Source organism: Engystomops pustulosus, chromosome 2, assembly GCF_040894005.1.
Source record: "Engystomops pustulosus chromosome 2, aEngPut4.maternal, whole genome shotgun sequence".
Lineage (NCBI taxonomy): Eukaryota > Metazoa > Chordata > Amphibia > Anura > Leptodactylidae > Engystomops > Engystomops pustulosus.
The window spans coordinates 109,790,102-109,818,019 of NC_092412.1; the positions used below are offsets into that span (position 1 = coordinate 109,790,102).

The window sequence follows — 27,918 nt, forward strand, 5'->3', positions numbered from 1 at the left end:
CCCATCCCAAGATATGTATAGCTCTGGACTCAATGATGCTAGAGCCTTGGCAATTGGGGCACTGTGATCCCCTGACGATAACAATTCCAAAAATGTAGTTCCCCTTGGGCTTGGATGGACCATAACTCCATAAATAACATATTGTTCTGAAAGTTGTATGACTCATTGCCCCAATTAGTCAATGAGGCTGTGGAAATTTTTGAAGCTACCCTTCCTGGAGTGATAGCTAACACCCTAGCTAGCTCAATTAGGCTAATTAAGCTGAGATTGGGTGAAGTGAGGGACATGGGTGGAGGGTTCACCGATGGCTTGATGAACGGGATAATATCTGTGGATCTCCCTTGTTAATCATATGCTCATTGGACACCCTTCTCTCACTCCACAAACATATTAATTCCATCTTTTCTACGCTGAAATTTACACTACAATATGAAAAGGATTACATCAGTTTTCTAGTTTTCTGGATACCATAGTACACAAAACTCTTTCTGGCCAACTTACCACTGATATTTACAGAAAACCTAAAGACCACAACAGTCTACTACACTATAAGAGCTATCATCCACTATCCACTAAGAAATACATTTCCAGATTGACATTTATGAGATTAAAAGGCTGGTTACTAACCCTACTACACAAACTCTCCGGTTACAGGGAATGACTAATCGATTCCTTTCTATGAGTTACCCAGAAAGGGTTATCCAACAGGCACTCAATGTAACATCACCAAATCCACCAAGAAATCTCGCTAAGAAACAGGTCCCCTTCATACACACTTTCCACCCAACTGCCAATAAAATCCTCAGTATTTTACAAAGTCACTGGTCCATCCTCACAAAAGCATTTCTTGGAGTTGAGGAATTTCAGAATCACATTCTTACCGGCAAACATGGCCCTACGAATTTACGTAATATCCTTTTCAGAGAAGATATAGGATCCAATAGTGTCAGGTCCAGACAACTATTTTTAGGGTCTATTTGAAAACTTCCTGCCTGCATAGTTCTCAATGCACCAATCTACAAAGGGGTAAATACTTTGTCGGTCCACATACTCAGAGGAGATTCCCGATCAAGGACAATTTTGTTGTGTACTTGATCAAATGCCCATGTGGCCCTGTGTGTGCAGGTGAGACACATAGGACAACATAACCCCTATAACCCCTACCAGCACATTTCCACAGCAAGAGACATAACCTGGCACAATTGAGATATCAGGTCAAAGAGAATGTCCCTCAACTCAAACATGGCGATAACAGGCACAGCTTTTGAAAAACATGAGGTTTTTTGGATCAACACACCACAGAGCCTTGAACCAAAAGGTCTGAATCAGGACTATGATATTCAGAGCTTCTTATAAGCGCTATGACTTTTTAGACAATTTATGCCTATACTGGTCACCTTCCATTAATGTTCGAATTTATCAGTCAGTAGGCGAATCCCTTCTTATATGTGCTATTATTGTTCATGTCATTATGTATATATTTTACCTATATGCTTTACTAATTATATGTTCTTGATTTTCTTTCAGATTCACTAGTAGATACCTCTATATTCCCATTGGGAAGGATGTCACACATAGTCTGTATATATGTCCATGTACTTGTTTACTTGCCGCTACACATGTTCTTTGTTGTTGTTTCTACCCCGTGCATACATATCTATTTTACAGATTAATTTCACTGTCCCCTTATGTATTCAGCACGTTTTTACATTAACATATGACCATTCTTACAATATCACATACCACAATATACTCTTACTATCATTCTACATATCTGTATAGACACATGCTCAATACACCACACAATACAGTATATCCCCTAGGACATTCATTACAACACTCCCTACAGCATATACTCTGTAGCATTCCACATACATACCTCACAGCCCTTTGTACTCATATTCCAAGCAAATACATTCAATACCCGAACACGCGAGTTCAATCCTACAGTTAGGCTTTATCACATCCATGGCCTCTGTACCTTCTCCAGCTATCTTTACTATGCACATGCCGCGTGTCTCTTTCGAGCTCAGTTTACTTCCACGCTATGAGGTATCCTTGAATACTGTCCCCGCCCAGACTACTTCCTTTATAAAGCCCACACACACATTACAACACTAATGCCATACCAAAGTGTGGCTGAACCATTACATCCAGCGTTCCCTATCTTTAACACAGTTTTCAGTAGTGAGTGTCCATTATTAACTTGTTTTCTTTTATACTTAGTTATTATGCTTATGTAGCTCGCAATATCACAGATGTCTGAAATAGCTCATGTAGAACCGTTTCTTCTATGAAACTGCCATTTATAATCAGAGGACGTTGTGGACATTATATGTGTTTATCATTGCAGACATTATATGTGTTGATCACTGCCTTGCATCCAGGCTAACTATGAACATTATGCCTTGGATCTGATAACTTTGTACTTGTGTATTACTGGATATTCATAGAAAAGATCTTCTTTATGTTGCACATAAATATTTCTGTATTAGAGCTCCCTAAGATATTTACTATGTACCATATATACTCGACTATAAACCGTCTCGAGTGAAAGTCGAGGTACCTAATTTTAACACAAAAAACTTTGAAAAACTATTGCCTTGAGTATAAGCCGAGTGTGGGAATTGCATTGGTCACAGCCGCCAGCTAGTATATAGCCTGCAGCCCTGTCCCTCAGTATATAGCCTTGCTGCATATTGCATAAACCAGCTATTGCTAATACTCGCGGGTATGAACCTCTTTGATTGCCACCAGTGGCATTTAAAAGATAGGGGAGCGTAGGTTGCCAGCATCTTTGTTGAGATCGCCTCTCCCAGTGAAGTCAGCAGGGAGCGGTGATTAGTTGCCATGACAGCCATGGGTCTTCGCCAGAGGCTGTATGGCTTCTGGAGATACGTTACAATGCGCCAGTGGCCCATTATAATAAATTCTATCTAAAAATGCCATATATGGTTGGAATAATTAGACCATCTAGGGATAAAAAAATAGTTAAAAAAATAAAAAAACTAAAAATTCTAATCACCCCCCTTACCCTAGAATGGATATAAAACTAAATAAACAGTAAAAATCATAAACATGTTAAGTATCACTGCGTTCCAAAATGCAGATCTATCAAAATATAAAAACGGTTATTCCCTGTGGTACACCCCATAACCGAAAACAGTGCCCAAATGTCCAAAACACCTAATTTACACTATTTTACATCACATAAATCGAATAAAAAGTGATCAAAAGGTTACACAGTCCTCTAATTGGCAGCAATGAAAAAGCACAAATTTTTTGTTCACATTGTTTTAATTTTTGAAAATGTATTAAAATACAATAAAATCAATATAAATTTGATAATACTGTGATTGTGCTGAACCAAAGAATAAAGTAGACATATCATATGGAGAGCACAGTGAAAGCTATAAAAACTAAGCCCACAAGAAAGTGACATAAATGCATTTTTTCACCATTTTTCTAGCTTCCCAGTACACGGCATAGAATAATAAATAAGTCACTGAGAAGTAAAATTTGTTACACAGAAAAGCCCTCACACAGCTGTGTACACAAATGGGTAATTAAAAACTTTTTTTTCATTAAGTTTTCAAAAAGTTATGTACAAAAGCAACATTGTATACAAATTTGGTATATGAGCATACATTCATGTATACAGCACTGTTTAAGAGCATGCATTTCAATTATACGCTGTGCTGTTAGGGTAGGGGGAGAGGAGGAGATACTTGTAGGAAAGAGTCTTACTTACTTAGAGTAAGGTAGAGGAAGGGTATTTTCAAGGATAAATAAATTAACAACAATCTAACCTGTAGAACAAAAAGCACTGGTTGTAGATGACTTCTTTATAGAAACTAGTACTCTTCTAAGGGAAGTTGTGCACTTGTGTTTGTAGTTGTATTTGACCTTACTTAGTAGTTCTTTCTAGGTTCCTGATAGGTGTTTTCCTGTACTACTGCTACCTGGGCTGGCATGAGGAGAGAAGCGGGTGAGAGTTTGTGCTAGAAATTCCATTAACTCTGAATTTTGACCAGGGCTCCCATATCTTGGAGAATTTATGGTGTGACTTAGTTTCCCAATGAGCCAGTTCCTCCATTCTAAATATGCAGTCCACCCTGGACAGCCACTCTACGATTAATGGTGGTTCAGGTTGGAGCCACCTAGAGGGTATTACCAATTTGGCTGCCTGAACTAGAAGTATCACTAGATGTTTTTTTTTTTTGGGTCGTCATGAATTGTTTTTTTTTTTTTTTTTTTGCTGTATTTTCTTTTTTTTTTTTTTTTTTTTTTTTATTAATTTTTTCAAAGGAAACAAATACACATGGAAATATATGCCTTTTCACAGGGTGAAGATACATCTAGAATTAACAAGCTTTGTTGTTTAGAATATTGTCACCATAGACATCTATAAGTTCTTATGTCCTGGATAAAAACACCTGGAGTGACTGTTCGTCACTAAATAGTTAGCCACTCTTTCTTCTAGTGCTCCAATATCCAGTTCTTTCTTTCCTTGTTGTTGAAGAAATTATGGTTTAAAGTCTTTCCATGTATATAACACATGTTATTACAAAACAAATAGAAGGCAATTTGCAATTCTCCAAACTTAGTTGACGTTGTTTAGCCTTCCTTAGCGTAAAAACAATGAAGTCAGTTAAACATAACCAAAATTAACAATAATGACCTGAGATACATACATATGCTTGTTAACATTATTCAGCGAAGTACGGGCTTGTTGTCCATATATTCCAGTCTTTCGTGTACTTGTGGTGCGAGTGATTTTGGAAGGAGATAGCCCTCTCATATCTGCAGCTAGTGTTAACTAAAGAAATAATCTCTTCAACTTTGGGACAGCTTGTCTCCTTCCAATGTCTTGTAATAATGAGCTTGGTGGCCATTAAGAGATGTGTTGCTACATTCCTACAGGCGGGGGGGAATTTATTGACATCTATTAAGAGCAAAGCTGTGGCTGGTGATATTTTAACCTTATTCTGGGTGATTCTGTTGAGCATTTCATTTATCGCGTTCCAGAGGCCATGGATGGCAGGACATGCCCAAAGAATATGTAACAGCGTACCTGTTTGTCCACAGTTTCTCCAGCATAAGTTACATGTAGAGGGAAAGATTTTATTGAGCCTGTAAGGGGTGAAATACCACCTCAGGTGTGTCTTAGTAACTGCTTCTAAATGAGATGTGCACCTGAGATGCGCGTTCGCCATGTGCAAGGCACCCTTCCACTGCTCGTCCGTAAATTTTGCATTAAGGCTTTGTTCCCATCTTGTCATATGGGAAAGTTTAGAAAATGTTTTCTTTCCTTCTAGCATATTATAGAAGATTGAGATCCCTTTTTTAAAGCTAGAGGTGCTTTGTAATAGTTTAGCTAAGTGATCATCGTAAGTGGGGCCTCCGGGTGCTAGGTCCTGCAAGAAATGGCGAATGCGCATATATGAATAAAATTCCTTTACTGGAATACCGTGTTTTCTCATGAGCATATTAAATGGTGATATTGTGTCTCCTGACCAAATGTCCGCTAGAGAGTGGATTCCTAAGTAATACCAGGCGGAAATATTCAAGTCAGGAATGTTCAGTTCCACCAGGTCTAGCGGAATTTGTTGTAGGGGGATAGCTGTTATGGCTTTGGAGCGTTTTCTCAATTTGCACCAAGCGTCATCAGTTGCTCGGATGGTAAGACACTTAGACTGGGGTGGTGTGATATCCCAAGCAAGGGATAGAAGCCTAGTTCTAAGAGAGCCTTTGGTCTGGTATTCTTCCTCTATTGAGCGCCACACTTGATTGGGCGAGCTTATCCACCAATGTTGCGATTGTTCTAGAATAGCGGCTAGACTATAGTCTTGTAAGTCGGGGACCCCTACTCCTCCCACCGTCCTATGTTTGGTTAAGGTTTTGAAGGATATTCTTGGTTTGCTATTTTGCCAAATGAATTTATTAAGTTGGGCTTTGGTTCTAGTGAAAAAGGATTTAGGTATAGAAATGGGGATAGTGCGGAAAAGGTACAGGTATTTAGGCAGAATTAGCATCTTGTAGGTTGCAATCCTGCCAAACCATGTCAAGGTGTATTTAGAGTATGTTTCTATCTCAGTGTCGATTTTAGCTATTAGAGGGGTATGATTAAGTTTAACAAGATTATTCACTGGGTATGTGAGTTTAATGCCTAAATAGTCAACTGACTGGTCCTTCCAATCTAGTTTGTGTGTGTTTTTAAGAGAGGCTAATTCCTCTTTCCCTATGTTAATGGGGAGGACTTGCGATTTTGAGTTGTTGATTTTATATAAAGAGACTTTGCTAAATTCTGACATTTTATTAAAGATATGGGCTAGTGAGGTATCTATGTTGGTAGTTATTAGGATAATATCATCTGCAAATAATGCAATTCTGTGGTCCTGTCTCCCTATTTTTATTCCAGTAACATTTGGGTGGGATCTGATAGCAACTGCCAGAGGTTCTATAGCTAAAACAAATATTATAGGGGACAGGGGGCAACCTTGTCTAGTGCCATTTGTTAATAGAAATTCCCGGGAGCGGACTCCATTTATAAAGACTGTTGCTGAAGGGTGAGAATAGAGAGCTTTTATAGCCATAAGCATGTGTCCTTCTATGCCAAACTCCCTCAATGTGGCAAAGGCGTACTCCCAATTGACTCTGTCAAACGCCTTTTCGGCGTCCACAGTAACAAAGGCAGCTGTAATCTTATGATGTTCACAATATTGTAATAAGTTGATAATGCGTCTTGTATTGTCTGAGGCTTGTCTGCCTGGAGTGAAGCCTGCTTGATCTGGAGTCACTAGGCCTGGAAGAACTAATTTTAGTCTATTAGCCAATATTTTTGCATATATTTTTACATCCTCGTTTAGGAGGGATATTGGACGAAAATTAGCAGCTCTATCTGGGGTTTTCCCCGGTTTTGGGAGTGTGATAATTATTGCTTCCAACATCTCCTTAGGAAATTTTCCTGTTGATGCTGCTAAAGAGTATACTTTAATCATATAAGGTGAGAGTGTAGATGCAAACTTTTTATAGTATAGGCCGGGGAGACCATCAGGGCCTGGAGATTTATTAGATGGAAGTGTTCTAATTGTTTTTTCTATTTCGGATGTTGTTAATGGGGTATTTAGCTGTTGTAGTTGGCTAGCACTGATCTTAGGAAGATGCAGTTTTTTTAGGAAGGAGTCTATAATTTCTGGGGAGAGGGGGGGTATTCCGTTTTCTCTAGTTAAATTGTATAAGTTGGAATAATAGTCCATAAAGGCATCTGCTATGTCTCTTGGAGACATTAGTTTAGCTCCTGAAGTATGATGATACACAAACGGGATTTTAGATTTCTGACTGCGCTGTTTAATGCGTCTTGCCAAAAGTGCTCCTGCCTTTTGGTCCTGCGAGTAGTATCTAATTTTAAGTTTTTGTAAGGCTGTGGAGTATTTGTGTAAGAGAAGAGTATTCAGTCGTTCTCTTAGTTCATTGATGGTTGTTGTAAGTGATGGTGAAATTGCTTGTTTATTTTCTCTTTCTAGAAACTGCATATGCATTAGAATTGAGGTAATTTCTCTTTCTCTTTCCCTACGTAGCCTGCTATTGAGGATTGTAAGTTCCTCCTTTACAAACATTTTGTGAGTAAGCCATAAAGAAAAGGGGCTAACCTCTTCTGATTGGTTGCTTGAAAGAAACCCCTTTAGCTTATTTTCCATTTCTGAGCTATGTTTTGTGGATGCTATAGTAGACATGTTAGCCCTCCATATAAAATCTGTATTGCATGAATATACATCAGAGAAGGTTACTGTTATGGGAGCGTGGTCTGACCACTGAATGCTACCTATAGTGGAGTTGGATGTTTTGTCCACCACATATCTATCTGCCAGGATCATGTCGATTCTTGAGTATGTTCCGTGCCTAGCGGAAAAGTAAGTGTAATCTTTTTCCGAAGTATGTTGTACTCGCCATACATCAAATAGATCGTTCTCCCATATAAGAGGATTTAAGGTGAAGTTTCTGTGGTGGGTGTGGGATGTGGTGTCAAAAGAGTTGTGGCCGATTGAGTTAAAGTCCCCACATATAAGCAAGGATCCTCTCTTAATCTCTTTTATTTTCTTAAAGAGTTTAGTAAAAAAAACTCTTTGTCTCCTATTGGGGGCGTATAGGTTCACAAGAGTGTACTCTATGTTATTAACCCCTTCACGCTCCGTGACGGATATATCCGCCACGGAGCTGTGAAGGTTGTATGAAGAAGGCTCACGGGCTGAGCCTTCTTCATACAGTGATGGGCTTTGCTGCATATCGCAGCAAAGACCCATCGCTATCACCCGCGGTCGGTGCTTGCACCGATCGCGGGTGTTAACCTCCTCTTTGCCGCCGGCAAAGTCGCCGGCGGCACTTTAAATTTGGCGGCGCGTGGGCGCCGCCATCTTACCTCCGATCGCCGCTCCCCCGAACGTCATCGGGGGGCGGCGATCGGTTGCCATGGTAGCCTCGGGTCTTCGTTTGACCCGAGGATACATGGCTTCTGCACATGCATTACAATGAGCCTGTGGCTCATTGTAATGTATAGTGAGCAGAAATGCCATATACTGCGATACAGCAGTATTGCAGTATATGGCAGGAGCGATCAGACCATCTAGGGTTAATGTACCCTAGAGGGTCTAAGAAACAGTGGAAAAAAAGAGAAAAAAAAAAGTTTAAAAAATGTAAAAAAATAATAAAATATTAAAAGTTCAAATCACCCCCCTTTCCCTAGAACTGATATAAAATATAATAAATAGTAAAAATCACAGACACATTAGGTATCGCCGCGTCCCAAAATGCCCGATCTATCAAAATATAAAAACGGTTACGGGCGGCGGTGACCTCCGGAACGGCAAATGGCGCCCAAATGTCCAAAATGCGACTTTTACACCTTTTTAGATGACATAAAAAATGTAATAAAAAATGATCCAAATGTCGCACAGTCCTCAAAATGGTAGCAATGAGAACGTCGGCTCATTTCGCAAAAAATGACCCCTCACACATCTCCGTGCGCCAAAGTATGAAAAAGTTATTAGCGTCAGAAGATGGCAAAAAATTTTTTTTCTTTTTTGTACACATTCGTTTAATTTTTGAAAATTTATTAAAACGCAATAAAACCTATATAAATTTGGTATCACCGCGATCGTACCGAACCAAAGAATAAAGTAGGCATGTTATTTGGAGCGCAGAGTGAAAGTCGTAAAAACTGAGCCCACAAGAACATGACGCACATGCAGTTTTTTTCAATTTTTCCACATTTGGAATTTTTTTGCGGCTTCCCACTACATGGCATGGAATAATAAATAACATCATGGGAAAGTAAAATTTGTTACGCACAAAATAAGCCCTCACACAGCTCTGTACACGGAAAAATGAAAAAGTTATGGATTTTTGAAGATGGAGAGCGAGAAATCAGCGAAAATACCCTGCGTCCTTAAGGGGTTAATAGTGCAGAGTACAATTATGTAGCGACTATGTGGGTCTATGCAGGTCTGGTTGATGGATATAGCTAAGGAATCTTTAAAAGCAATCAGAACCCCTCTTTTCTTTTTGTTGTAGGTTGACCAGAGTACCTTTTGGAATTTTGGATGTGATATTTTAGGAGGGTTTTTCTGGCATATGTGTGTCTCCTGGGCGCATACTATATCTCCTTTGCTAGCTAGAGCCTCTTTCCAAAATAGCGATCTTTTGAAAGGGCTGTTCAACCCTTTCACATTCAGTGACATTAGTTTAATGCTCATTTTTAGTATCTATATGGGAGCGTGTGAGATGAGGTGCCACCTGGTGGTAGTGTCGTGCATCAAGCCCTAAATTTAAATGTAGAATAGTTATACTGACATATTTCAGGTCTAACAAAACATGAGTGTTAAACATTACAGAGTAACACTAAACTTAACAGTACGGTACAAATTCTTAAGATATAAGTACTCAGTTAGGGGGTAACAAAAATGAACCAAAGTTGTGGAAACGTGTGCCTCTCAGCCACGTCCTTACCCGACATCAAATGACTCTTATCTGCTGGAAGAGAGATAAATCATGTGGCTCCCCGGGTATGCCATTCTGGATCTACCCTGGGTGTTTCGGATGCCCTGTTTCTTGCTCTTTCGATGGCCTCTTTAGGGATGCCCCAGCTTGCAAGAATATCCAGGCCTTCCTCTCTTGTTTTGATTACAACGATGCTGTTCTGACGTTTCACCAATATTTTGGTAGGATATCCCCATCTATATGGAATTTCATTGTCCCGCAAGAGTGAAGTAATAGATGTGAAGCTTCTCCTGGCTTGTAATGTTGCCGCTGATAAGTCCACAAACAGCTTAAGTGACTCATATGGGGATGGCAGCGTTGAGGATTTCCTTGAGAAAGAGAGCAGCTGTTCTTTGGTATGAAAAAAGGTAAACCTCGCTAGTACGTCCCGGGGGACCGTATCTGGGAGATTTGGAGGTTTAGGAACTCGATGAGCTCTGTCAATACTCATTTCATAATCCGCAAGATCTGGTATTAAGGCCTTGGTCATCTGTTGAACATACACTCTCAATTGGGAGTTTGGCACTGTTTCTGGGATGCCTCTTATCTTTATATTATTACGCCTGTCCCTGTCTTCTGTATCTATCTGCTTTGCTTGAATTAGGGACACTTTGTCCTCTAGCTCATTATGGGAATCGGCGAGTTCATTGAAGGAGTTAGCAAATTCCGCCATCTTGTTCTCTACATGAGAGACTCTTTCTCCTATCTCATCTATAGTGGATTGTAGTGGTTTAATCAGAGATGATAGGTCCTTTTGTAAGGAAGATCTTAAAGCCTCAAGCATGGATTTCAACATACATTCTGATACATATTGATCCGATGTTTGAATTGAGGCAAACATATCATTTTCTGCAGATAGTGATCCGCCATTTTCTGTATCAGTTCTCACCTCAGTGCTGATTTCTTGACATTTCTGTTTCTGTTTAGCTGGGCTGCTTGTTGGGGACCTGGAGTTTACTGGTGGAGAAGTGGATCCCTCAGAGCTGCTGCCTTGTTGCAGACACAGGGGAGGCATGCTGCAGTCATCTTCTACATGTGCTGGTGAGGCTGCATTTGATATAAATGACAGATGGGAATTAGTGCTCCATCTGTTCGGCACCTCAAACATAGGGGAGGATCTTCTTGGAGCCGCAGCGTTTGTGCTCTGCGGAGTATGCCGATCACTCCTTGCTTTTGCAGGTGCTGCTGTGCGCGCCACACTGCCGGCGCCATCTTGGCTGCGGCTCGTACCGCCGCTGAAAAATTGGCCTATCGGCCGATTACCGGGGTCTTTCGCTCCCCTTTTCCTCCCTGCTGGTACCGCTGTCATTCCTGAGGCTTTACCCGGCATTTTCACCGGAGGAGCCGCTGTGTGAGTCGCTCGGTGGATGTCGGGCGGACGGAGCCCAGCGCTCACGCGGCCATTACTCCTTGCGGCCAAACCACGCCCCCGGTCGTCATGAATTGTTGGGCAGCCATAGCAAAACCATTTCAGGGGATAAAGATATTGGGGTATTCGTGATATTGTGAATAGTGTTCTCCACCTCGGTCCAATATGGCTTCAGCACTGCGCATGACCAATAAATATGGACTAGAGAGGCATTGGGGGAATTGCATCTCCAATAGACGTCTGAATGTGTTATCACTATCTCTTTTAATTTTGTTGGGGTGTTATACCATCTGGTCATTATTTCATAGGAATTCTCTTGTACTCTAACACACCGAGAAAAACCGTGGGAATTATTATGTATTGTCTTCATTTGTTTGTCTGTTATGGGCATCCCTAAATCCTTTTCCCATAGGCCTAGATAGGCAGGTTGGACCTCTGGGCTCTGGGCACCAGAATATCATAGAAGTTCAAAATTAGTTTAGGCTGTGTAGTGGGCTTCAGAAGCCAATTTTCTATCCACAAGGGGTCTTTCAGAATTGGGTGACGTTTGTGAAGTTCCTTTTTATTTATACTAAATTCTGCCTCTTGTAGGAAGTTGTGGGGCATATTAGTGTTTTTTTATATGAAAAAGTTCTGTAATGTCTTTTTTGTGAAAGATACAAAGCGGGATCCTACAGAATTGGTTCCATAAACTAGTGGTTGGGTTTGCCGTGGGTTTTAGATAAAATGGTAGGAGGTTGCTGGGTAGAAGGGAGGGGGGTTATGTAGAGCTGCTAATTGTTCACTCACCCATTTGATTATTTTGTGTCATCGCTACAAACCTTCAAAACAATATGTAACAGAGCTACAGTAACTTTCTGCAGCTTCAAAAAATCTGATCTTTTATAAGTGTTTGGGACCTTAGTCTGCAAAATTTGGGGAGGGGGCCAGAGGGCTGATCCCACTGATTTAAAACTCTCTGGGGGAAGGGGGAGTCCAGCACATGGTGGTTTGCGCCTGATCGGGTACTACAACTCTTACAACACTTACACTCTACACAGCCGTTGGTGGTCTTCCTATGTCTGGGCGACTTCCCTTTCCCTGCTGGCAGCTCCATGAGCTGCTCGGGGACCGGCAGTCAAGATTGAATGTCCAGAAGTTCCATGTCTAGGATGTCCGACGCCTTGCTGAGATCTTTGGGACCTTTGATGGTAGATCTACGGCCCACTGATTGAAAGGTTAGGCCAAAAGGGGATAACCATTTAAACAATATCTTCTTATTTCTCAAGTGATCAGTGAGATGCTTTAAGGAGTCTGCTTTTATACAGTGTTGAGGGAGCTATGTCCCGGTATATGGACACTTGCTGTTCCTCGAAACTGATATCTCTTTTTTCTCTTGCGGTCCGTAATAAGTCAGCAGTATCCCGGTAGCTTAATAGGCCGCAAAAAACATCCATGGGAGGCTCAGATTCCTTAGGTGGTGGTCACAGGGAGCGATGTATATGCTCAATTATGATGGAGTTTGCCCTCTCTGTGCTTAGCAAGCTCCGAAATAGCTGTTTCGCTGTGGTGGTGTGTGCTCATGAGAAATAGTTTCAGTTTTCCACGTATTCTCAAGTTTTTCCACCTACTACGATTTCCCTGGTTCTCTATGAGGAGTAAAGCAGTATTGAGGGCATCAGCTTGCTGGGATAGGTTATGGGCGATAGCCTTGCTGTGGTCTATAATGGCGGCCTGTGTATCCTCCATTATCTCCACCCTCTGCCCAATGGCGCTTACCTCTTTATGTATAGCGCTGAGTTCCTCCATGATAGGTGAGAGTGTCTGGGCCAGCATCTTTTTCAGAATAGGTCCGGAAAGAGGAGTATGTTTCCTCTATTGTGCTATCGGCCTCCGAGTCTTCTTGTTGTTCCGCCTCCTCAGCAAGCGTGGTGGCCATCTTGCAGAGCTTCGCGGGTGGCGTGGTAAGTTTTTTGCGGAGGAATTTTTCCATGTCTCCTTGTCCTCTGCTTACTTTGAGTGTCTATGGTCTGCCTAAAGCCTTTTCTCGAAGCGACATATCCATGTTGCAGCAGAACAGGGTCGCTGATTAGTATGCAGCAGAGTTGTGTTGCGGGAGCTCGAAGGCATGCGTCCGCCATGCAGCTCAGTTAGGCTCCACCAAAAATGAATAATTAAAGACTTTTGAAGGTGGAAAGTGAAAAACGAACAAAAAAAAGCTCCCCTTAAGGGGTTAATGACAGCATTTCATATTCCATGCCATCCCATTTTTTGTGGGATGTTATGACGTTTTCATTGCTACCATTTTGGGGACCTTTTTACCGCATATTTTATGTATTGCAAAATGACAATAAAATGTGATAGGAGAAGGCATATGTTCATCACAGCTAGCTTAAAGGGAACCTGTCACCCGTGACCTCATTTTCACTAAAGACAGGTTGCAAAAGCCCATTACAGATGCAATGCAAGTATGTCTTTCTGCCTTTTCTGTGCATGTGCATTACAATATAATTTTGTGTTTTAATTTACCTTCCACCCTGACAAAATCCTGTTATGAGTCCTTGGTCTGCTTTGGTTTGGCTACATTAAAACAAAAAAAAAAAACAAGTGACTTTTCTGTGCTGCTCACTCTCTCTCTAGGCTCTCAGCCCTCACCTTTGTGCTCTCTTGTACAACCCCTCCTGCGTGGTGACAGAGCTCGCACTATGGTGAGCTGACATCAGTGGGGGAGGAAGGAGCTGTACAGGAGCAGTAAGGTGGAGGAGTGAGTGAGCAGAACAGACAAGTCACATTTTTTCTTTTTTAATACAGCCAAACCAAAATAAACTTGGAACTCAGAATAAGATTCTGTCAGTGTGCAAGGAAAGTTAAAAATAATAATACTATTATGTTGTAATGCAAATGCACAGAAAATGATAAAAGACATCTTTGCAATCCAGCTGTAATGTGCTTCTGCAAACTTTCTTTAGTAAAACTGAGGTCCCTGGAAACAGGCTTTAACTGTTGTCAGCCCAGGACAACGTCAGGAAGAAACAAATGGGTGGAGGAAATTAAGGAGTGAAATAAAGCAGTGTTCAGACTACTGAATGACTGAATGCAAACTATGTACAAAATCACAGTCATCAGCTCATCTTCTTCAGAGGATGGCACTGAAGTTTGATCAGTTACAGATGTTGCATGCAGCATTATAGACTCAGTATTGCTGCAACAGAAATTTATGAAGAAAGACAAATAGTTAGATGTATAAATAATCCCTACATTTATTTACCAGACAGGAGGTGTATAGACAGCACAGTCAGATGAGGTGCACACATTACTAAAACAACATGTATGGACATTTAGTTTTTCAATGCTTAAAGGCATGAGTTTCAGATTTTTTTTCTGACTGAGGCATGTAAGAGTTTGTTTTTGCAGTAAGAGTTGTATTTTCAAATGGATAATTGTTAGGGTAAAAATAACATAATAACACTTTCCTGCAGAGGAGCAGAATAAATTGGCTGTTTACACTTTTTTTTATTAAATTCTTATGCATATCTATACAGTATTTTAATGTGCTAAAATTAGTTTTTAGGTTACTATGATTAAGGAGACCAAATATGTATAGGTCTTATATTCTGCTAAAAGCAAAAATAGCATATCTATATTCATAGTATCATAGTATATGAGGCTGGAAAAAGACGCAAGTCCATCAAGTCCAACCTTTAAGAATTAAATAAATGTTTTATCCCCATAATCCGTGATATTTTTTCTCTCCAGAAAGGCATCCAGGCCTCTCTTGAACATGTACATAGAGTCTGCCTGTGGCAGAGAGTTCCATAGTCTCACTGCTCTTACAGTAAAGAACCTTTGTCTATGCTGATGGTAATCGCCTCTCCTGTAGGCGTAGAGGATGCCCCCTTGTCCTGGTCACAGGCCAAGTATAAAAAGATCTTTGGAGAGATCCTTGTACTGTCCATTCAGGTATTTGTACATTGTAATGAGGTCTCCCCTCAGTTGTCTTTTTACTAAATTACTGAATAATCCCAAATTTTTTAATCTGTCATTGTATTCTAGTTCCCCGATTCCCCTAATAATCCTGGTTGCTCTCCTCTGCACCCGTTCCAGCTCTACTATATCCTTTTTATACACTGGTGCCCAAAACTGTACACAATATTCCATGTGTGGTCTGACCAGGGATTTGTATAAGGGCAAAACTATGTCTTTATCATGAGAATCTATTCCTCTCTTGATACATCCCATCATGTTATTTGCTTTAGCAGCAACCACCTGGCTCTGGTCACTAAAATTAAGTTTACCATCCACTAATACCCCCAAGTCCTTTTCAGCTCCAGTTTTAGTTTCCATGGCCCAAGTGCATAACTTTACATTTATCTATGTTAAACCTCATCAACCATTTCTCTGCCCACTCCTTAAGCTTCCACAAATCCCTCTGTAATGCTAAACTATCGACCTCAGTATTTATTACTTTACACAGCTTAGTATCATCTGCAAATATTGAAACTTGACTGTGTAAACCTACTACAAGGTCATTAATAAAAATATTAAAAAGAAGTGGCCCCAATACTGACCCCTGTGGCACTCCACTGGTAACATCAACCCAATCTGAGAATGTGCCATTAATGACCACCCTCTGTTTTCTATCACTAAGCCAATTACTTACCCAAATACACAGATTTTCTCCTATTCCAAGCAGTCTCATTTTATATACCAACCTTTTATGTGGCACGGTGTCAAATGCCTTTGAAAAGTCCAGATATACAACATCCACAGCGTCTCCCAGATCCAGTCTTGAACTTACCTCCTCGTAGAAACCAATCAGATTAGTCTGACAGGACCGATCTCTCATAAACCCATGCTGACGCTGGGTTATAAGGTTGTGCACAGTGAGATACTCCATCATATCATACAATTATACAGAAAACATTTTAATTATTAAACATTCCAAATTGAGCAATTTATAATGTTGACACAGCTATTTAAATCTGACATATCTGGATATATTTCTGGACTCAGATCACAGTTCTAATATCTGCAGTTTAATTTCCATTCTAATGATCTAGTTTTAGAATAATTGTTTTGGCTGTTTCAACGCTAAAATCTCCATGTAAATTGCAGAATTAAGCAATTTGCTCTTGTCAAGATGTATACTTGTTTGCTCTTTCTATATTTTTATTCTTTTTATAGTTAGTGTTTTACTGTGGTTTTACTATAATGGGCTCTATAGTTATCATGTCAAGTGCCTCTTCATGTACACTGGAGATCAAAATTAGGGAAAAATGTATCATCACTTTCAGAAATAATTTAATTTGAAGGATTTTTGTAAGGTGTACACTACCCCACTAGGACAGTGCTTTACAAAATTACCTACTGAATATTGTAAAAAAAACCTTTATTTTGAAAAAATGATCATAATTAGAGAAAATCAATGACTGTAGGACAGAGAAAGAGTATAACATTTTTTCTGAAGATTACAACAGTTACTAGAGGGACGTGTTCAGGGTTATTGCATTGAGTATCCAATTTATTCTGGGGGAAAACGACAGAAGGCATGTGTATGACTTGAATCCAGGATTCTAAAGTTCTCCCAGATTAGTTTATACCTCCCTCTTTTTGGATTTATTTCTAGTCCTAGATGGTCCCCTGATGATTCACCGCAACTGATGATGAAAATCGTAGGGAAAGGAAGGACGGGGAGCACTTCTTCTTGAAATACCCATAGGGCAATACAGTGCACTTGTTGAGAGATGATATGGGTACTGTCCTTGTCAGGACAGGAGCAAGTGGGGCTATAGGGACTGTATAGTGTTGAGGGTGAGTATATATAATATTCCCCTCCCTTAGGTCTACCACAGGAATACACATCCTGAAGCCTGATACTCGTCCTGGTAAGACTGCTCCATTTTTTAACCTTTATGCTGGTTTGTTTTCTGCATATGTGTATATGAGTTTTGGAAGTGACTTTTTAACCATTTATATTAGTAAAAGTTAAGTTTTAAGTGAATAGTCTTTTCCTTTGGCGGGAAGAGAAACTAACTACATGAGGCAGGGTTACCTGACTGTATTGTGCAAAAGAATAAGAAATGATTTTTCATTCACGCTGCCACCTAAAAATATACTAAAAAGACCTCTAGGGATGTAACATATTTCAGAAGAAGGTACTGTTGTGGGATTGGGGGGGTCAGTGTGGCTACGCGGGGTAGGTCATTATGGCAACAAAGGGAGGGGGGCAGTGTGGCTATGTAGGGGATACCGTGTGGCTACACGGGTTAGGACAGTGTGGCTACTAGAGGGAGGCCCATGAAGGGGCCCACCAAGGCTCTGTCTCCAGGGGCCTACTAAAACCTGGAGCTGGTCCTGTCTGTGTATATTTTTTTCTTTTGTCATTAGCAAATGAGTATGTAAAAAGCATACATTCATGCGAATTTATAAAACAATTTCATATAAATTGTTAAACAACCTTACTAAGGATACATACACATGAAAGTATGCTTTTTGCATACTCACTTGCTGATGACAAGAGAAAAAGACTACCCGAGCCACATACTCAGGTAGGAGTAGGACCTGCTCCATAATTTGTGGCTGTTATTAACAGCTAGCATATGCCCAAAATACAAAAACCTTAACTGTGTCTTCTGACCAATAGCAATGTCCCCAAAACTTTCAATAGACTAAATATTAACCTAAAAAAGTGTTTACCTGGATTTCCATTCTTCACGTGGAAAACATTCGGACTAATTACAGGACTGAACGAAGAAGGCAGAGGTGGAGTACCAACTCCTTCAATCATGTATACAAAGTCACCAATCTAAAATAAATTTGCAGGGAAGAAGAAGTATTATAACTGTGAGTCATGTGTTTGTCATTGTATAGAGATTTATGAAAGAATGGAGTTATGATTAGAATCTCAAAGGCTATCTGTTTATAAGAAGACACATGTATTTTGCAGCTTTTTGCAATTACTGCATTACATACAATTAATTATATGAAAACATCAACAGCAACGGGCAGATAGTATATAATTATGGGCAAATCAGTTTTCCGAAAATAAAAAGTAAGTATTGTATAAATTAAAGTCTTTTACCAAAATTATATTGAAAAGGTTAATTTGTGATTTAATGTTAGTAAAATCAGTTAATCTTAGCTGAAGTAAAGGGTATAAAACAACAGATTAAGTGAAATGTACTGTTTTTCTGTGGAGTATCTGTAATTTGTGTCACTAAAGCTAAACACATAAATTGTGTTATCTGTAATATAACTCTCAAACTCCATAATTAAACACTGGGAGCTGCCTCATACCTCTCTAATCAGGTTGTCTGTCCATGATGTTCTCCACTCTCACCATGTACATATAATGTGACAGCCTTTTTCTGAATGATTAATGGTACCCTTCACATAACTGATCAGAAAGTCTTTCTCACATTGGAGACCACTACATTAACTTCACTGAGCTGAAGTTTTTCTAGCAGGTGCAAAAAATGGATAGATGCTTGAAGAAGGCAAGGAATAAACTTCTATAGCTAATTCACTTTATTTTTGTAATGCTGACTCATCTTTACACAGATAGATAGATAGATGTAAGGGGATTTTCCCCTTTTCTGTCCCCTCTGAAGCTAGTGATTGGCTTTCAATAGCTCATCCTCTTATAAAAACCTTTTTGGAAGTCGCAGGAGCAAGCACTGTGCCACTAGCACTGCTACAAAATGGTTAATTTTATCACAACACTGCAGTAAAACTGCTATTAGGGCATAAAGAATGGTCTAAAATGGTTTTACAATCTTTAAGTTCTCCTTTAACAGCCAAAAGGAACACTATGTGAGCCCATGTGTTACATTGAAAGGTCAGGAAACTAAGGCCAAGAGACTGTAGGCTGTACATTTCTTTTACTTTATGGCCAGTGAGAGCACATGCTATATAAACAAATATACTGAACACTTACCTCTTCACTTGTAAAAACAATAGTGCAGAAGCGTTTTCCAAGTCCGAATGGAAGAAAATTAACTTGCAAGTTAGTGGAAATGCCTTCTTTTAAGAAAATAGTGTTTACTGGGCAGAAGTACTGACGCAGCAGATTTGACTTGCATTCTGTAAGCAAAGGAAAGCACCTTTTACCACAAACATTCTTTTACCTAATTCTGAAAGTTTTGAATAGAGATGAGCGAACATGCTCGTCCGAGCTTGATGCTCGGTCGAGCATTAGGGTACTCGAAACTGCTCGTTACTCGGACGAATACTTCGCCCGCTCGAGAAAATGGCAGCTCCCGCCGTTTTGCTTTTTGGCGGCCAGAAACAGAGCCAATCACAAGCCAGGAGACTCTGCACTCCACCCAGCATGACGTGGTACCCTTACACGTCGATAGCAGTGGTTGGCTGGCCAGATCAGGTGACCCTGGGATAGACTAGCCGCTGGCCGCGCTGCTCGGATCATTCTGTCTCTGGATGCCGCTAGGGAGAGAGCTGCTGCTGCTCAGGGAAAGCGTTAGGGTGTTCTATTAGCTTACTGTTAGGCAGGAGTGATTCTCAAAGAACCCAACAGCCCTTCTTAGGGCTACAATAACGTTCTACTTTTTTTATTTTAATTTGCATCTTTTACCATTTTGTGAGGAATTAGCAGGGGGACTTGCTACCGTTGTGTTTAGCTCTTAGTGGCACACATATCCATAGCAAAGACCGAAGTGGGAAAATTCAGTAGGGGTTGGATTTCTATTAGGCAATAACTCAGTGTCATCTCATCTGGCATAGTAGTGTGCTTCCTTTGATACTTGGCTAGAAAATAGCCATAGGAGAATACAAACAGCTTCTTGAAGCCTACAGTAGCGTTCTATATATTTGATTTCTGGTTGATCTGCTGGTGGCTGTAGTTTCTGCAGTGCATGTACTTGCCAATTCTGAGCAATTTGTAGTGAGACTTGCGACCGCTGTGTTCTGCGCTTAGTGGCGCACATATCCATAGCAAAGGCCGAAGTGGCAAAATTCAGTAGGGGTTGGATTTCTATTAGGCAATAACTCAGTGTCATCTCATCTGGCATAGTAGTGTGCTTCCTTTGATACTTGGCTAGAAAATAGCCATAGGAGAATACAAACAGCTTCTTGAAGCCTACAGTAGCGTTCTATATATTTGATTTCTGGTTGATCTGCTGGTGGCTGTAGTTTCTGCAGTGCATGTACTTGCCAATTCTGAGCAATTTGTAGTGAGACTTGCGACCGCTGTGTTCTGCGCTTAGTGGCGCACATATCCATAGCAAAGGCCGAAGTGGCAAAATTCAGTAGGGGTTGGATTTCTATTAGGCAATAACTCAGTGTCATCTCATCTGGCATAGTAGTGTGCTTCCTTTGATACTTGGCTAGAAAATAGCCATAGGAGAATACAAACAGCTTCTTGAAGCCTACAGTAGCGTTCTATATATTTGATTTCTGGTTGATCTGCTGGTGGCTGTAGTTTCTGCAGTGCATGTACTTGCCAATTCTGAGCAATTTGTAGTGAGACTTGCGACCGCTGTGTTCTGCGCTTAGTGGCGCACATATCCATAGCAAAGGCCGAAGTGGCAAAATTCAGTAGGGGTTGGATTTCTATTAGGCAATAACTCAGTGTCATCTCATCTGGCATAGTACTGTGCTTCCTTTGATACTTGGCTAGAAAATAGCCATAGGAGAATACAAACAGCTTCTTGAAGCCTACAGTAGCGTTCTATATATTTGATTTCTGGTTGATCTGCTGGTGGCTGTAGTTTCTGCAGTGCATGTACTTGCCAATTCTGAGCAATTTGTAGTGAGACTTGCGACCGCTGTGTTCTGCGCTTAGTGGCGCACATATCCATAGCAAAGGCCGAAGTGGCAAAATTCAGTAGGGGTTGGATTTCTATTAGCCAATAACTCAGTGTCATCTCATCTGGCATAGTAGTGTGCTTCCTTTGATACTTGGCTAGAAAATAGCCATAGGAGAATACAAACAGCTTCTTGAAGCCTACAGTAGCGTTCTATATATTTGATTTCTGGTTGATCTGCTGGTGGCTGTAGTTTCTGCAGTGCATGTACTTGCCAATTCTGAGCAATTTGTAGTGAGACTTGCGACCGCTGTGTTCTGCGCTTAGTGGCGCACATATCCATAGCAAAGGCCGAAGTGGCAAAATTCAGTAGGGGTTGGATTTCTATTAGGCAATAACTCAGTGTCATCTCATCTGGCATAGTACTGTGCTTCCTTTGATACTTGGCTAGAAAATAGCCATAGGAGAATACAAACAGCTTCTTGAAGCCTACAGTAGCGTTCTATATATTTGATTTCTGGTTGATCTGCTGGTGGCTGTAGTTTCTGCAGTGCATGTACTTGCCAATTCTGAGCAATTTGTAGTGAGACTTGCGACCGCTGTGTTCTGCGCTTAGTGGCGCACATATCCATAGCAAAGGCCGAAGTGGCAAAATTCAGTAGGGGTTGGATTTCTATTAGGCAATAACTCAGTGTCATCTCATCTGGCATAGTAGTGTGCTTCCTTTGATACTTGGCTAGAAAATAGCCATAGGAGAATACAAACAGCTTCTTGAAGCCTACAGTAGCGTTCTATATATTTGATTTCTGGTTGATCTGCTGGTGGCTGTAGTTTCTGCAGTGCATGTACTTGCCAATTCTGAGCAATTTGTAGTGAGACTTGCGACCGCTGTGTTCTGCGCTTAGTGGCGCACATATCCATAGCAAAGGCCGAAGTGGCAAAATTCAGTAGGGGTTGGATTTCTATTAGGCAATAACTCAGTGTCATCTCATCTGGCATAGTACTGTGCTTCCTTTGATACTTGGCTAGAAAATAGCCATAGGAGAATACAAACAGCTTCTTGAAGCCTACAGTAGCGTTCTATATATTTGATTTCTGGTTGATCTGCTGGTGGCTGTAGTTTCTGCAGTGCATGTACTTGCCAATTCTGAGCAATTTGTAGTGAGACTTGCGACCGCTGTGTTCTGCGCTTAGTGGCGCACATATCCATAGCAAAGGCCGAAGTGGCAAAATTCAGTAGGGGTTGGATTTCTATTAGCCAATAACTCAGTGTCATCTCATCTGGCATAGTAGTGTGCTTTGATACTTGGCTAGAAAATAGCCATAGCAATAGGATAGCATTGTTTGGTTTTAAAAACTCAAAAAAAAACAAAAAACACAAAAAAAAAAAAAACACAAAAAAAAACAAAAAAAAGTAAAAAAAAAAAAATAAAGTTATAACTCTCATTTTAAAAATGTTTAACCCGAGGGCTAGGGGTAGAGGACGAGGGCGGGGACGTGGGCGTCCAACTACTGCAGGGGTCAGAGGCCGTGGTCCTGGGCGGGGTGAGACACCACCTGCTGATGAGGGAGCAGGGGAACGCCGCAGAGCTACACTCCCTAGGTTCATGTCTGAAGTTACTGGGACTCGTGGTAGAGCACTGTTGAGGCCAGAACAGTGCGAACAGGTGATGTCGTGGATTGCTGACAATGCTTCGAGCAATTTGTCCACCACCAGTCAGTCTTCCACGCAGTCCACCCATGTCACCGAAATCGCCACTCCTCCAGCTCCTGCACCTCAGCCTCCTCCCCCCCAGTCTGCCCCCTCCCAGGAAAATTTGGCATTTGAACCGGCATACTCTGAGGAACTGTTTTCTGGACCCTTCCCACAGTCACAAACCACTTGTCCGGTTGCTGCTGAGCAATTTTCCGATGCCCAGGTTTTCCACCAGTCACAGTCTGTGGGTGATGATGACCTTCTTGACGTAGTGGAAGTGTGTAAAGAGGTGTCCGACGATGAGGAGACACGGTTGTCAGACAGTGGGGAAGTTGTTGTCAGGGCAGGAAGTCCGAGGGGGGAGCAGACTGAGGGATCGGAGGATGATGAGGTGACAGACCCAAGCTGGGTTGAGAGGCCGGGTGAACACAGTGCTTCTGAGACGGAGGAGAGTCCTCGACCTGAACAGGTTGGAAGAGGCAGTGGTGGGGCCAGACGGAGAGGCAGGGCCAGAGCTGGTGCATCAGCGCCACTGTCAACTAGTGAAGCTCCCGTGGTGAGGGCTCTTGCGGCGAGGGCTAGATCTTCAGAAGTGTGGAGGTTCTTTAAGGAAACACCGGATGACCGACGGACTGTGGTGTGCAACATTTGCCAAACCAGGCTCAGCAGGGGTTCCACCACTACTAGCTTAACTACCACCAGTATGCGCAGGCATATGAATGCTAAGCACCCCACTCAGTGGCAACAAGCCCGTTCACCTCCGGCCGTGCACACCACTGCTCCTTCCCCTGTGTCAGCTGCTAGTCAGCCCCCTGCCCAGGACCCTGGCACAAAAACCCCATCGTCGCCTCCACGATCCTCCACAGCATCCACCAGCGTTCAGCTCTCCATACCCCAGACGCTGGAGCGGAAACGCAAATATAGTGCAACCCACCCGCACGCCCAAGCCCTTAATGTGCACATCTCCAGATTGCTTAGCCTGGAGATGCTGCCCTATAGGCTAGTAGAGACCGAGGCCTTTCGCAACCTCATGGCGGCGGCCGCCCCTCGGTATTCGGTCCCCAGCCGCCACTACTTTTCCCGATGTGCCGTCCCAGCCCTGCACCAGCACGTGTCAGACAACATCATCCGTGCCCTGACCAACGCCGTTTCTGACAAGGTCCACCTGACCACGGACACGTGGACGAGTGCTGCCGGGCAGGGCCACTATATATCGCTGACGGCACATTGGGTTAACTTGGTGGAGGCTGGGACCGAGTCTGACCCTGGGGCTGCTCATATACTGCCGACGCCAAGGATTGCGGGGCCTACCTCGGTCCAGGTCTTTCAGGCCTACTATGCCTCCTCCTCCTCCCACCCCTCCTCCACCTCCTCCTCCGAACTACCATCCGTGGGCACGGCGCCATCAGTCGGTAGCTCTAGGCACAGCAGCAGTGCCGTCGCTAAGCGACAGCAGGCGGTGCTCAAACTGCTGAGCCTAGGCGACAAAAGGCACACCGCCCAAGAGCTATTACAGGGCATCACGGCGCAGACTGATCTGTGGCTGGCACCGCTGAACCTCAAGCCGGGAATGGTTGTGTGTGACAACGGCCGTAACCTGGTGGCGGCTCTGCAACTCGGCAGACTGACACATGTGCCATGCCTGGCCCATGTGTTAAATCTGATAGTGCAGCGTTTCCTCAAGACATACCCCAATCTGTCTGATTTGCTCACGAAGGTGCGCCGCATCTGTGCGCATTTCAGGAAGTCCAGCCCAGATGCTGCCACTCTCAGGGCAGCGCAGCGCCGCCTCCAACTGCCCGCTCACCGACTGTTGTGCGACGTGCCCACGAGGTGGAATTCAACACTGACCATGTTATCCAGAGTTTACCAGCAGCGCAGAGCGATTGTAGACTGCCAGATGTCAACTTCCACCAGAACTGGTAGTCAGGTCAGTCAGCTTCCTCAAGTCTACAATGAGGAGTGGACGTGGATGTCTGATATCTGTCAGGTGCTGAGTAACTTTGAGGAGTCAACACAGATGGTCAGTGGCGATGCCGCCATCATCAGCCTCACCATCCCGCTGCTTGGCCTGTTGAAAAACTCTCTGGTCAGCATGAAGTCGGAAGCTTTGCGCTCGTCACAAGAGACGGGGGAAGAATATTCCCTTGTTGATAGCCAAAGCACCCTGAGGTCTGTTTCTCAGCGCATATCGGAGGAGGTGGAGGTGGAGGAGGATGAGGAGGAAGAGGAGGAGAATGTTGGCGAGACACAAGAGGGGACCATTGTTGAGTCCTTCACTGTTCAGCGTGTATGGGCAGAAGAAGAGGAGTTGGAGGAGTTGGAGGAGGAGGAAATGGACAGTCAGGCCAGTGAGGGGAGTGAATTCTTACGCGTTGGTACTCTGGCGCATATGGCAGATTTCATGCTAGGCTGCCTATCCCGTGACCCTCGCGTTCAAAGAATTTATTCCAGCACCGATTACTGGGTGTTCACTCTCCTGGACCCACGGTACAAGCAAAATCTTCCCACTCTCATCCCTGGAGAGGAAAGGAGTGTGAGAATGCATGAATACCAGCAGGCCCTGGTGCACAAGCTGAAACAGTATTTCCCTTCTGACAGCGCTAGCGGCAGAGTGCGTAGTTCTGCGGGACAAGTAGCGAGGGAGAGTAGGCGAGCAGGCAGCTTGTCCAGCACTGGCAAGGGTACGCTTTACAAGGCTTTTGCCAGCTTTATGTCACCCCAGCAAGACACTGTCACCTGTCCCCAGTCTCGGCAGAGTAGGGCTGATCTTTACAGAAAGATGGTGAGGGAGTACGTAGCTGACCATACCATCGTCCTAAATGATCACACAGCTCCCTACAACTACTGGGTTTCAAAGCTGGACATGTGGCACGAACTGGCGCTCTACGCCTTGGAGGTTCTTGCCTGCCCTGCCGCTAGCGTCTTGTCCGAGCGGGTTTTCAGTGCAGCTGGTGGCATCATCACCGATAAGCGTACACGCCTGTCGACTGACAGCGCTGACAGGCTGACGCTTATTAAAATGAATAAAGGCTGGATTTCTCAGAATTTCCAATCTCCACCAGGTGAAGGAAGCTCAACCTGAATAATTGATCCACTCCTCCTCCTCCTCCTCATTTTCCTCCTTCTCCTCCTCTTTGTACAGTAAAGCAGAGGAAACTGGCTATTTTTTGACAGGGCCCACTGGCTCTTGCTATAGTACTTCATGCATTTAATTTTTCTGGAGGGCCACCTACCCGGTCCTCTGTTTGAAACAATTTTTGTGAGTGCCACATACAGGCACTCAATCTATTCCATTTTACTGCAGGGCCACCTACCTGCTCCTCTGGTTTGAAACATTTTTGGGACTGCCACATACAGGCACTCAATCTATTCCATTTTACTGCAGGGCCACCTACCTGCTCCTCTGGTTTGAACAATTTTTGGGACTGCCACATACAGGCACTCAATCTATTCCATTTTACTGCAGGGCCACCTACCTGCTCCTCTGGTTTGAACAATTTTTGGGACTGCCACATACAGGCACTCAATCTATTCCATTTTACTGCAGGGCCACCTACCTGCTCCTCTGGTTTGAACAATTTTTGGGACTGCCACATACAGGCACTCAATCTATTCCATTTTACTGGAGGGCCACCTACCTGCTCCTCTGGTTTGAAACATTTTTGGGACTGCCACATACAGGCACTCAATCTATTCCATTTTACTGCAGGGCCACCTACCTGCTCCTCTGGTTTGAACAATTTTTGGGACTGCCACATACAGGCACTCAATCTATTCCATTTTACTGCAGGGCCACCTACCTGCTCCTCTGGTTTGAAACATTTTTGGGACTGCCACATACAGGCACTCAATCTATTCCATTTTACTGCAGGGCCACCTACCTGCTCCTCTGGTTTGAACAATTTTTGGGACTGCCACATACAGGCACTCAATCTATTCCATTTTACTGCAGGGCCACCTACCTGCTCCTCTGGTTTGAACAATTTTTGGGACTGCCACATACAGGCACTCAATCTATTCCATTTTACTGGAGGGCCACCTACCTGCTCCTCTGGTTTGAAACATTTTTGGGACTGCCACATACAGGCACTCAATCTATCCCATTTTACTGGAGGGCCACCTACCTGCTCCTCTGGTTTGAAAAATGTTTGGGACTGCCACATACAGGCACTATCCAAATTAAATTGTCTCCATAGCAGCCTCCACACGTTGTCTCCATTGCTACCTCCAAAAGTCGTCCATATAGCTGCCTCCATACATCGTCCCTTTATCAAACGAGGTGTGTCAGGCAGAAATTTGGGTTGTTTTCATGGATTCCACATCAAAGTTGTTAACTTTGTCGCCACCCTGCTGTGTTATCCACAAAATATACTGGCAAACTTTTACCATTTAGGGATATTATTTCAGCGCTTCTTGCGCATCTGTTTACATTCCCCTCACCCGGCATATCCTAAACTTATAAGAACGCTACTACACTTGATCTTATACAAAAGGTTCTTAGAAGTGCTGTTTGGGGAGTAGCCTAGAGACAGGGGCTTGGATTGGCGAAAGCTCGCCTGGCAGCGGAACGCCAGCTCCATGCGCATCATGCGCTTCTTGCGCATCTGTTTACATTCCCCTCACCCGCCATATCCCAAACTTATGAGAACGCTACTACACTTAACTTGGTGCAGGCTGGGACCGAGTCTGACCCTGGGGCTGGTCATATACTGCCGACGCAGAGAATTGCGGGGCCTACCTCGGTCCAGGTCTCAAAGGCCTACTATACCTCCTCCCACCCCTCCTCCACCTCCTCCTCCTCCGAATTACCATCCGTGGGCATGGCGCCATCAGTCGGTAGCTCTAGGCACAGCAGCAGTGCCGTCGCTAAGCGACAGCAGGCGGTGCTGAAACTGCTGAGCCTAGGCGATAAAAGGCACACCGCCCAAGAGCTATTACAGGGCATTCCACATCAAAGTTGTTAACTTTGTCGCCACCCTGCTGTGTAATCCCCAAAATATACTTGCAAACTTTTACCATTTAGGGATATTATTTCAGCGCTTCTTGCGCATCTGTTTACATTCCCCTCACCCGCC

At 42.9% G+C, this 27,918-nt stretch overlaps 1 protein-coding gene across 5 annotated transcripts in view; it reads right to left on the reverse strand.

Annotated features, from left to right (window-relative positions):
• Positions 1-27,918, reverse strand: part of CFAP47 (cilia and flagella associated protein 47) — a 381,927-nt gene that overhangs the window by 178,356 nt on the left and 175,653 nt on the right. For all 5 annotated transcript variants that reach the window (XM_072135929.1, XM_072135930.1, XM_072135931.1 and 2 more), the window contains exons 43-44: positions 19,320-19,465; positions 18,080-18,188 (exon numbers count right to left, since the gene is read on the reverse strand). In XM_072135929.1, the coding sequence (XP_071992030.1) occupies positions 18,080-18,188; positions 19,320-19,465 (255 nt within the window). The remainder of the gene's footprint in view (positions 1-18,079; positions 18,189-19,319; positions 19,466-27,918) is intronic.